Source organism: Oryza sativa, chromosome 9, assembly GCF_034140825.1.
Source record: "Oryza sativa Japonica Group chromosome 9, ASM3414082v1".
NCBI classification, from domain to species: Eukaryota; Viridiplantae; Streptophyta; class Magnoliopsida; order Poales; family Poaceae; genus Oryza; species Oryza sativa.
Genome location: NC_089043.1, coordinates 12,449,390 through 12,461,191, shown reverse-complemented (window position 1 = coordinate 12,461,191; position 11,802 = coordinate 12,449,390). Strand labels below are relative to the sequence as shown.

The following is an 11,802-nucleotide window of genomic DNA, read 5'->3' as shown; positions in this document are numbered from 1 at the left end:
CTACGAAGGGAGGAGTTCTACACAAGAAAGAAGATGACTTGGATGCTTCTCCGCTTACAAAGATTCTTCAACAATCTCCTCCTCCATTGGAGCAACCAAAGGAGAGAGTTCTACGCAAGAAACAAGATGATTGGGATGCTTCTCTGCCTGCAAAGATGCCTCATCACTCTCTTCCTCTTCCAGTGGAACAAGAAAGAAGAACAGTTCCAGAAGAGGTCATTGCATGCTCCTCTTCCGGCTGCAATGCCTCATAACTTCTCTCCACAACAAGAACAAAGCCAAATGATTTCCTCTCTATCAGAGGTACTCCCACACTCCGACTCCACCAACGCGGGAAGAAGATATATAAAAGTTTACGTCGACAAGAAGGTGGCTCGCGTGAACTTCTCCCTACAAATATGTCTGAGTCTTTGTTTCCCTCAAGGAAGGAAGAGAAGGCAAGAATGTTGCACAGGGAGCAAGATTAGTGTATATAAACACTACTCCCTCCTTTTCAGGTTATAAGATGTTTTGACTTTGTTCAAAGTCAAACTGCTTTAAGTTTAACCAAATTTACAGAAAAAATAGTAATATTTTTAACCCAAGATAAATTTATTATAAAAATATATTTAATTATTAATTTTATAAAACTAATTTGGTAATGTAAATATTACTATATTTGTCAAGAAACTTAGTCAAACTTAAAACAGTTTGACTTTGATCAAAGTCAAAACATCTTATAACCTGAAACGGATGGAGTATTCTTTTAACATCTTGCTATTTTTTTTTAAAAAAAATATTTGTTTATACTATGTGTTTGCATTGGCAACTATTGAGTGACATTTTTCTGTTTCTTGGACCTATTGTGATAGCTCAGTTGATCCTTCCATCTAATGGTATGTACAGTGGTTTGATGTCCGTTGTATGGGAATTATATGAAGTCACTACAGAAGTACAGATTACTAATAGACAACTTATTGTTCTTTTGTTCATATTGTCCATACCATCATCTAAACATGATTGGAGAAGTAATCTAGCTAAACCATTGTTGTCCAGTGACTCAAAGTGCTTTCGTTCGGTAAGATGCTTTGGAATTTCTTTTTCTTTTCTTACACTCCTACAATCATGGGAAGTTTCTACATACCTTTTGTTCCTGATACTTTGGCATTGCAAATCCCTTTCTTTGAGAAAATTTTACCTGCATGTCCAAGTACTGAGTTTTCTATTGATGAGGGTAGATGTGATGAAACAAAATTCTTTGAAATAAGTTGCCAACATTTTTCATTTTTCAGAAGTGCAATTCCAATCTAAACATAATTTGGTGTAGTTGACCAAACATAATTTTGTTTATACAGGGATTTTGGATACAAACATGGTTATTAAAATCGTGGGCATAACAAAGAAGAATCGGATACTCCAAGGATCGATGCATAGTCATCCAGATTGATGCATTTGTTCAAGTTGATCGACCTGAATACCTAGCATATCTCTTATAGGGGAATCGGTGATACGAGGTCGCGATGAAAACAATATTGAAGTACAAATATTTTAATATCAGTGTGCAAATGCCGTATTCTTGCTGAAATGCTCGAAAAACTCCAACTTCCTTTCCCCATATTTCAGTTGATGCCCTGTCTTGGTTGAGAAGCATGACTCAAGTAGGAAATGAAGAAATGAACCAAGAAAGATGAGCTAGTCGATAATTATATGGTCTTTCTATGTTAATTAAATTGAAGGATGCAACAGAATTGAAAAAGAAACACTATATTGAAGGTTTTTAGGAGGAATATGGAGTCATGGACTACTCTGAAAGTGCAAATGAATCAAATGTGTGTTTCTCAATCAGGAAGCATATCTTGCAAGTGCAGGAGATTGTAGAGTCTCATTACAAAATGAATTGCATCAACTATATATACATGTTCACCTCTCATTCTCCTGCCACATGGAACATATGGTACGGGAGTAGAACATAGAATTTGTTAAGAAAAGGAAAAAAAAAACATTGAAATGAATAGTATACAAGATTTATATATAAGTACCGAGTAGATATAGCCGCAGTTTTGATATAAAGCTAGGAGGTGCCAGCTCTTTTTTTTAGTGTACTATTAACATTGATCATTCGTATCTTCTCCATTGTGACATTAACTTAAGCACATATTTACCTTTTTCTAGTACAATGTTTGGTTGAATGTAGGTAGGAGGAGGCGAGGAGCTAAGGAGGTGAAGTAAGGAGGGTGCGTGAGAGAGAGTGCTCTGCATTCAGAACTATACACATCTTTTCATTTGTTTTCAACAATGAGGTCAGCAATACCTAGAATTGCACTTTAATTTAAATCACCTAATTTTTGGCTGGGGATCATCGCATAATTGACCTTACGTTGAAAGACTGACAGATTTTCTCCATAAAGAGTAAGATCAGCTAGCTAGCCCTCCCAACTTGTTTATTTTAATAACCCATCAGTGAGGTAGGCTTTTTTTTTTTTTCGAAAACACGCAAGAGAGTTACTCCCTCCATCCTAAAATAAGCCAACCTCGTATTACGATGTAACACATACTAGTACGAGGTTGGTTTATTTTGAGACGGAGGGAGTACGCATCATAATACAAGAAAAAAGATGTCCAAACACACACAAAAACATCAACAAGTACGGGAGGTAGGCTTATTATTCAGACAAATTTAATTGTTTAGAAAAAAAGGAGATCATTTTAAACAAAGAATTGTTGCACATTTGCAAGGTCCACTAATGTTCTTGCCATTACCTTGAGTAGAATAGTGTGCTATTGCACCCCAAATATCACTTTAATTAAATGGCTCATATAGGTCCAAAGCATATGAAGGGAAAAAAATTAAAGCAAATGTGGATGATATGTCGACTTGAAAGAGATATTTTGATGACTCGTGCAACCACATATAACACAACAATTGGAAGCCAATGATATAAGGTTGTAGACCGCAAATAGAACTTTGTTAGAAGTGTTGTGTGAAGTATAAAAAAACTTAGTTATTTGTACAAAACGACATCTATTTACCTATTGTGCACGCAGATGTGCAATTTACTGTACCAAATATTCAGTAAGTAAGCTAGTGTTCTTTCTGAGTTGGCATCAACTTTACCATATACACTTCTATAATGGCTAAAAGTAATTATTGTTAATGTTAATTCTCTCTCCTCTCATAAACCAACACCGTACCATCCCAAGTATTTCTAGTTTTTTTTATGGCTTATTTAAGGTGCAAGTTGGATAACAATGTATCATTTTTTCTGGTGAAGTCACATGATTTTATTGTCTTTAGCTTTCAGAAGTTGTCTCAAAATGCAAGCAAATGCACCTAATTAAGCATAAAGCAAATCCACCATGCAGGCTTGCACATCATCTTTATCATTTTTCTATGCAAATTTCCTAAAGCAACGCGCAGGGGTTTTCGTCTAGTTTTCCTTTTCCCCAAGGCCTAAGGAGTTAGCCATATCTTTTTTTTTTAATCTATCATCTGCCATTGTCTCTGATGATTAGGCATCTCAAACCTGAATGCTGTGCCGGTTGCTATCAGCAAAGATTATTCCAGTTGCCTAACAAAGTAGAAAGTAAGCTTAGCTCCTAATATACTCCTTGCTAGGTAGAGTACTGAACCCAAGCTAGCTTATCTATGGGCAACTGCTGTGGCAAGGATGCCCCAACTGATCATTCCAGACACAAAACTTCTCCAAATCATCATCTTCTAGGGCCAGATCCACCGAAGTTCATGAATGGTCCACCTCCTCCAACTACAGCCGTGCGAGACTCCATGAAAGGGCCATCTCCATCCCCAGTGGCGCGAGACTCCATGAAAGGGAAGGGAGGAGGTTTACAAGAGCAAGAGGAGGGAGAAGAGCGAGGAGTCCAGCCGAGGAAAGAAGAGGATCTGTGTGGTCCTCCTCTACCTGCAAATTCACCTCATCACTATCCTCCTCACCAATCTCATCCTCCATTGGAGCAACCAAAGGGAAGAGATGACTTGGGTGCTTCTCTTCCTTCTTCATTCGAGCAACCAAGGGGAAGAGTTCTACACAAGAAAGAAGATGACCTGAATGCTTCTCTTCCTGCAAAGGTTCTTCATCAATTTGCTCCTCCATTGGAGGGTTTGCATGCTTCTTCTCTGCCTGCAAAAAAGCCTCATCACTCTGTTCCTCCATTGGAGCAGCCAAAGGGAAGAGGTCTACGCGAGAAAGATGACGACTTGGATGCTTCTCTGCCTGCAAAGATTCTTCATCAATCTCTTCCTCCTCCATCAGAGCAACCAACAAGGAGAGGAGTTTTACACAAGAAAGAAGAGGGCTTGCATGCTTCTTCTCCGCTTGCGAAGATGCCTTACCACTCTCTTCTTCCTCAAACGGAACAAGCGCAAGGAAGGATATCAGAAGAGATCTTGCACGTTCCTCTCCCAGCTGCAATGCCTCGTAACTTCTCTCCAGAACAACAAGAAGAAAGACAAAGGATTTCATCGCGATCAAAGATATCCCACACTCCGGCTCCACCACCGCGGGAACACCGAGATGAAGGTGGCTCGCACAAACTTCTCCCTACAAAGATGTCTGATTCTTTGTTTCCCTCACAGAAGGAAGAGAGGGCAAAAATGTTGCACAGGGAGCAAGATTATCGTATATAAACATTCTTCTTTTAACATCTTGCTATTTTATTTAATCTTTTATTTGTTTATACAATGTGCCTACTAGTTGCATTGACAGCTATAGAGTGACGTTTTTATGTTCCCTATTGTGATTGTACATGGTTTGAGGGTGTGATTTTCTTGCTAGAATGGCTCACTTGAGCCTTCCATCTAAGGGCATGTACAGTGGTGTGATGTCAGTTGTCAGAGAGATTTACCCTATTTATTAGGAGATAATGTAATAGATATCATTATATCATTAATAATATTGTGCTGACCATTTATCAAGTCATATTAATGATTATATGAAGTTACTACACATAACTACTTATTGTTCTCTTGTTCATGTTCTGCATGCCATTATCTAAATATGATCTGAAAAGTATGCAGAGAGAACATCTAAACCATTGTTATCCAGTGACTCAAAGTTGTTTTCTCTTCAGTAGGATGCTTTGGAATTTCTATTGTATTTCTCTGTTCTTTTTTCATACCTACAATCATGGGTAGTTTCTACATATCTTCTGCTCCTGATACTTTGTCCTTGCAAATCCAATTTTTTAGAGAAATTATACCTGCATATCCATGTAACAAATTTTCTATTGATGAGGGTAAATGCTAAAAAAAAAGTCAAGAAAATGAGTTGCCAACATTTTCCGTTGTTCAGAAGCACAATTCCTATCTAAGCATAATTTGGTGGGATAGCACCAAACATTTATTTATACAGGGTTAGTTTTAGGATACCAAAGTTATTTAAATTGTTTGCATAACAAAGAAGAATCTGATACTCCAAGGATGTGTAGTCATCCAGATTGATGTATCTGTTCAAGTCTGAATACCTAACATAGCTCTAGGGGAATCGATGATGCGAGGTCATGATAAAAACTACTCGTTTTGGATAAGGGTGAGGTCAAACTTTAAAATCTTTGACTATGAATAATTTCTAAAATATTTGTCTTAAAATATGAAGACCATATGAATAGATTAGTCTTAAAAAACACTTCAATAAAGTTATATATTCTTTGATATTTCTATATATATTATTATAAAAATAGTGGTGAAAGTTATTTTGTGGAGACCGAGCCCTTGTCCAAAACAACAAATATTATCAACCCAGAGGGAGTAGATTGAAATAAAAGTTATTTTAGTTTCAATATGTGCATGCTGCATTCTTGTGGAACTGCTTGAAAATTCCAATTTCCTTTCCCCATACTTCAGTTGATATGCCTTGTCTTGGCTTAGAAACATGACAAGAGTGGAGGCAAATACATCAAACAGTGATGGTGGAGCTGCTCCCCACACATTACGGCGTTGCAAACTACCCATACTGAACTTGAAAAATGAGCTAGCTAGTTTGATATGTTTTAGAAGCACTTGAAGTTCTTTGTATGTTAATTAAACCGAAGGATGTAAAAGAATTGTAAAATACTACATTGAAGGTTTTCAGAGAACATGAAGTCATGGACTATTCTGAAACTACAAAAGAAATAAGTTTGTTTCTCAATTAGAAAGCATATCTTGCAATTGCACGAGATCGTAGAGTCCCATTGCAAAATGAATTGCATCAACTATATATATTCACCTCTCTTTCTCCTGCCACAAGAAAAATAAGGCACGTGAGTAGACATTGTGTAAGAGCCTAAAATGGTTGTTAAGAAATGGTAAGAGAATTGGAATAAATACTATAAAGGGATGATATATAAGTACCGAGTAGATATAGCCGGGGAGTTTTCATATTCCACTAGGAAGTGCCAGTTCAATGCTTAACTTTTTTTTTTCTCAAGTGTAACTGTATAGTGAGAGTTATATTAACAACAATCATTCATATCTTCTCCATTGCGATATTAGCTTCATATCCTGTTTCCTCTAGTAAGCACAAATAAGCAAAAGTGGAGATAAACAATTCAGATTATGAGGAGAACTGGAGATGAAAGAGAAAACAAAATGAACACAAACTTGTAGAATCTTGTACCTGGAAGTTCGAGGGTATATTCAATATTTGTATCAAAGGAGAAGGGGTGTTTTGTGTAGGATATATACCATCTCCTGCCATTTTCACTAGCAAACCCCTTAACATGCATGATATTACTGATCTTTCCCCACTCCGACCAAGACTCTTTCTTGACCATCAATTTAAGCAGCTTTAAGCTACAAGCAATCTCTAACTGTTCCAATTTTGTATCTTGCAGGTATGCCGGGAGTGTTTCCATCTCACTAATCCCCAATTGAATGCTCCGAAGTGATTTCACATTATTAAATACCATCAGTTTTGGGCACCCAACAACAGTTAGATTCTGCATGTTGGGAAGATTGGCTATCCTCTCTAGATCAGGGTTGTCATAAGCATCAAGCTTAATAACTGAACTGAAATTCTCAAGACAATTTAGGTGCTGAACATTAGCTATGGATAACCTTCTAAGTGCCTTTGCCTGGTAGGAAAGACCAGGAGGAAGATAGTGCAACTTACAGTTTCTGATATTAAGCACACTTAAAACAGGCATGGCTTCCACATGTTTCTCCCATGTCCACTCCTTCCATTTTATCATTCCTTGAAGACATAACTCATGTAACTTGGGAAAAAATACAGCATGACTGGGATTCCTGTTGTCAGTTTTCCTCTGTCCTCCTTGGACGAAGAAATCATATCCAACTTGCTCAATCTGTGGTGCACGATTAATTACTAGGCAGTCCAAATCTTGGAGCTGACCTAAACCTGAAGGAAGATGTGCACAGTTAGCCATGTCCTGTAGGTCCAACCGTCTCATATTTTTAAGGAATTTTGCTGGCATCATTATCCAACTCGGGAGCTTGTCGCCAAAATATCCTCCGATAGTTAGCTCCTCCAAGCAGAGTGGAGGGTAAAGCTTGTCAAAGACATCTACAATTTGTTCCTGATCAGCCATGGCAATAGATTCTTTGACCCTACCACTGACTGTCACTCCACTTGTGCACCATAATTCAAGGCATATGAGATTTTCCTTGGTTTTAAGCTTAGCTAGTGTTGCCATAGAGCTATAAGGTACATTCTCTAGACCAATCAATTTAAGCTTCCTGAGTTTTGAAAGAGGCCCTAACTCTTCCAAACTACATCTGTATTCTCCAGTGTTTTCAATAATAATGTGGACAGGAAACCCCCAAAGCATCTCCAAATTTTCTAATCTTTTAAAACCCCTCGGAATAGCATTAATCTTTGTTTCATCAATACTGAGGTGCCTTAACTTTGGTAGCTCTGTAATACTGCTAGGAAGTTCTGCCAAACTGTGACATCCTCGAAGACCGATGTGCTCTAAAAATTTCATCTTACCAATGTTCTGGGGCAGTGCAGATATGTTTGTGTACCCTAGTTCCAAGTATCTCAAGTGTTTGAGGTGACACAATGAGCCAATCAATGTAGCACATCGTGCATCTCTTATGTGTATTGTCCGTAGAAAAGGAAGGTTACTTAAGGAATTACCAGGCTTAAACTTGATATTTCCAAATAATAACAAAGTTCTTAGTGAGTGCCGTTTTTGTAAATTACTCCACTCTATTTCATTTGCTGATATAGATAGCCGGAAAAAATTTGATAATGTGAGGTTTGTCATATTTTCTGTGTCCCCAACCACTAAAGCTTCATCTCTAGCAACATACTGAGCAAAGGAGCGGACAACATCATGCATGAGACAGTATTCTTGATTATAGTAGTCATCGTGAGGCTCTAAAAGATTTCTCATAATTAATTCCTTGTAGTAATCCATTCCTAATTGTGTTGAATTTCCATCATTTCCAAGAAATCCTTCAGCAGTCCACATGGCAACAACCTTATCTGGACCAATAATTTCATCTTTAGGAAAAAGTGAGTAATATACAAAGCACTGCTTCAAATTAGGAACCAGGTCTTCATAGCTCAAATATATTGCCTTGTTTAGTTCATCAGGCAGTCCAATTTTTGACCATACCTGATTGCCTAGAACCTTTTCCCAATCATTTTCAGTTTTATTTCTCTTGCACAAGACTCCTCCTACTACTTTGATTGCAAGCGGTAAGCCATCACATTTTTCTACAATCTTCATCCCACTTTCTTTGAGTCTTTTAGTCTCAGGTCCACTCAAGTCTAACTGCGAATTTAAACATATAATATTAACAAAACAACATCCATAGCTGATCTTTTGTTCTTATATACGAAGTTTAGAATTAAAATAAAATCAAATGTTCTGGTGGTATAATACATGGAAACACATTCAAGTTATGTTGTCACCATGAATGGATCAACTTATTCAGAGTATGATAAAAACAAATAAATTCAACAGTTATCCCAATATGTGAAAAATATAGTTCAGGCATTAGTTGGAAAAAAAAAACATTTTCTTGTTCGACATTAAATGGCACATATGAATTATAGCAGTTGGAATTTATTGTAAGAGAGAATTCATACCCAGAAATATTATGTATTAAAGAAATATATTTCTGATGAACATATATAGTGTTGCTAGTAACCAAACTTTGGCAATTATTGATAGGTAATTAGCTCGGAGTGCATCAGGCATTCAGGCTATGTTTTAAACAAATCGAGGAGAAAATGAGTAAAATACATAATGCTAGGAAGGGTTTGTTGTTTGATGATTTACCTGTTCCTTGAGCATGGCCCATGCTTCTTGAGGTCCCAATTTGCTGACATGGTGCAAGTGCACAGCATTCATCTCTCGAGCAACTCCTTCATTTCTCGTGGTGATCAGAACTCGAGATCCACGAGCACCTGCTTTAATGGTTGGAACTCTAAGCACCTTCTCCCATGGCTTTTGATTCCATATGTCATCCATCACCAGCAAAAACTTCTTCGCTGTCAGGGCACTAACTAAAATTGGCTCAAGCAAGGACTTCTCTTGAGCGCCACAGTGGTCACCACCGGCAGCAACTATGGCAGTTCTGAGCAGATCAACTTCATTAAAGTCCTGAGTGACGCTCAACCATATCTTCGTGTTAAATGAGTCTTCGACCGCTTGATCACTGTAGATCTTTTTGGCAAGGGTAGTCTTGCCAATCCCTCCGATACCTAGGATAGCAACAACAGTAACGTTGTTGCTTTCAGTGTCGCTGTTAGCAACTACATGAACATTATTGCTTTCCCCACCACTGGCCTTCTCCTCTTTTGTGAGGACCTCTACTAGCATCCTTGTATCTTGCTCGAGCTTCTTTCCAACAGCGTCTCTAGGAACAAGCCCTGGTGCCGTCTTGTCAATGACCTTGTGCTTGCCATTTCCATCGGTGAGGTTGGTGATGAAGTTTAGTTGAGCAGCTTGCTTGCATAAATCATCCATCTTCTGGTTAACTGACTTGATTTGGCTTCCTATCCTGTGGGCAAAAAGAGGATCCTGCAAGCAAAGCAGAAAGGAGTGGAAGCAGCCCGAAGAGGTGTCCATGGATATGCGCCGCTCCTCGGCCTTGATCTGAACAAGGTCAGTGATGTCAGACGCTTCATACATTGCACCCTTCAGCTTCCTGACCCAGTCTTGTGCATAGCTGCTGGTGATGTGCTTCTTCTCTGCGTCTTGTAGGAATTTCTTGAGGCTGTTCAGGGTGTCATACAGCTTTCTGATCTCATCAGAGACACCGAGCATCAAACTTGCCTCCTCTTTCATTGTCTCAATGAGTATGTCACCAAGGCTGGATGCAAATGCATCCAGGATCATCGCCATGTTTGTTTTGCTTGGATCTAGATTACAGTCTGAGTCTAGCAAGGGGTGTAAAGTGGGATCGATTGCTTGGTAACTAGTCTCGCACCAGACAATTTATGTGTCTATTGTATCTAGTTAATATGCTCTAAGAATCTAAGAGTGAAGCACAAGCAGCATCCGCTAGAAGCGAAGTCTTTCTTGAGACAGGAGAAAAATCAGGTGCCTGACTTGCCTCCCCAGTCATCACTTGGAGTCCAAGAATATATGCTACTGCATTTCCTCAATTTGGCAAGATTTGGTACAGGTATTCCGTGCACCAAGACTCACAAGGAAGGTATCAATTTCAAGACCAGGAGAGAAAAGGATTGAGCAAGTGGAAATCAAGGAGAAAACAAGCATTAGCTACAATCTCCTTAATAAACAGAGAATTATTAGCTAGTAGTAGGATTTTGTTCAATCTTCTCTAGTATCTCAACATAAATGTAACCAACCGGTCGTTCATCTGATGATGTTCTCCCTTGTGTACAATTTACAACCATCCCTCTCAAGTTTCTTCAATCAGCAAAGATATGTAAAATTTTGTCTAGATTTAACCAATTTCCAGTTCATTTATTCCATTATATATGTATAAAAAATTCATTTAGCAAAACGCAAATTACATTATAATATACAAGTTACAACAAGAAGTGAATACTACTAGTAATCAAGCATTTCATATAAGTCCAGACCAGAGAGCAGGTGCGGTACCAGAGAGATCCTGATGTGGACGAGAGCTGGCTGCGCCGGTGCAGGTCGATGGTAGCTGACTCCGAAGCTGACCAGGCGTCGTCATTGCAACAGGCGGCGGCGGCGGCGCCGGAGACGGGAGTGCCATGGGGCGGCGAGGCGGGGAGCGGGAGTGGGGGCGAGGCGAGCATTGGGCGGCGGAGCTGGCGCATCGCGATAACATCGTAGGTGGGGTAGGGAGGGGCGGGGCCGCCGCCACCGCCGGCAATGCGAGGATGGGAGGCGACGCCGACGGCGAGGTCGCGGCGGCGGCGGCGGGCAGGAAGAGTGGGAACGGGTGGATGGGCCAAGAGAAGTTGGCCCACGAAATAAGTTTTTTTTTCTATTTTTTTAGGGGAGGGGAGAATTATGTTTCGTTTTGGATTTACTACTTTTTAACAAACTAGAAAAAATACCCGTGCATTGCAACGGATGAAATCTATTTTAATCTTATTATTGTTATATGGTTTAGTTAAAATGAAATTCACTATGGGAGTTCGCTTGGATATATATATTTTTAGAAAATCATGAGTTACAGTTAGAAGTATGATCGTCTCAAGTTAGCATGCAAGTTTTTTAAAACAGATTTCTTATATAATTCCTTCTGTATTACCACAAAAAGTGAATGATCTTAAAAACCGACTCAAATATAGATATGTAATTTCAAAAGCAAATGAACTTGAAAACCGACTCATACACGAATGACATACCAAAATATCAGCAAAAACATCTTTAATTTTTATAATAACTAGAAAAAATATC

The 11,802-nt window shown here is 38.7% G+C and overlaps 1 protein-coding gene across 1 annotated transcript; it reads right to left on the bottom strand.

The window, feature by feature from the left end:
• Positions 1-5,802: 5,802 nt before the first annotated feature.
• LOC4346678 (putative disease resistance protein RGA3) lies at positions 5,803-11,364 on the bottom strand. The gene is made up of 4 exons (XM_015755392.3): positions 9,229-11,364; positions 6,594-8,718; positions 6,329-6,487; positions 5,803-6,214 (listed from the first exon to the last, which is right to left on the bottom strand). The coding sequence occupies exons 1-3, from the start codon at positions 10,294-10,296 to the stop codon at positions 6,444-6,446; spliced, it is 3,237 nt and encodes a 1,078-aa protein (XP_015610878.1). The 5' UTR covers positions 10,297-11,364; the 3' UTR covers positions 5,803-6,214; positions 6,329-6,443.
• Positions 11,365-11,802: the final 438 nt, after the last annotated feature.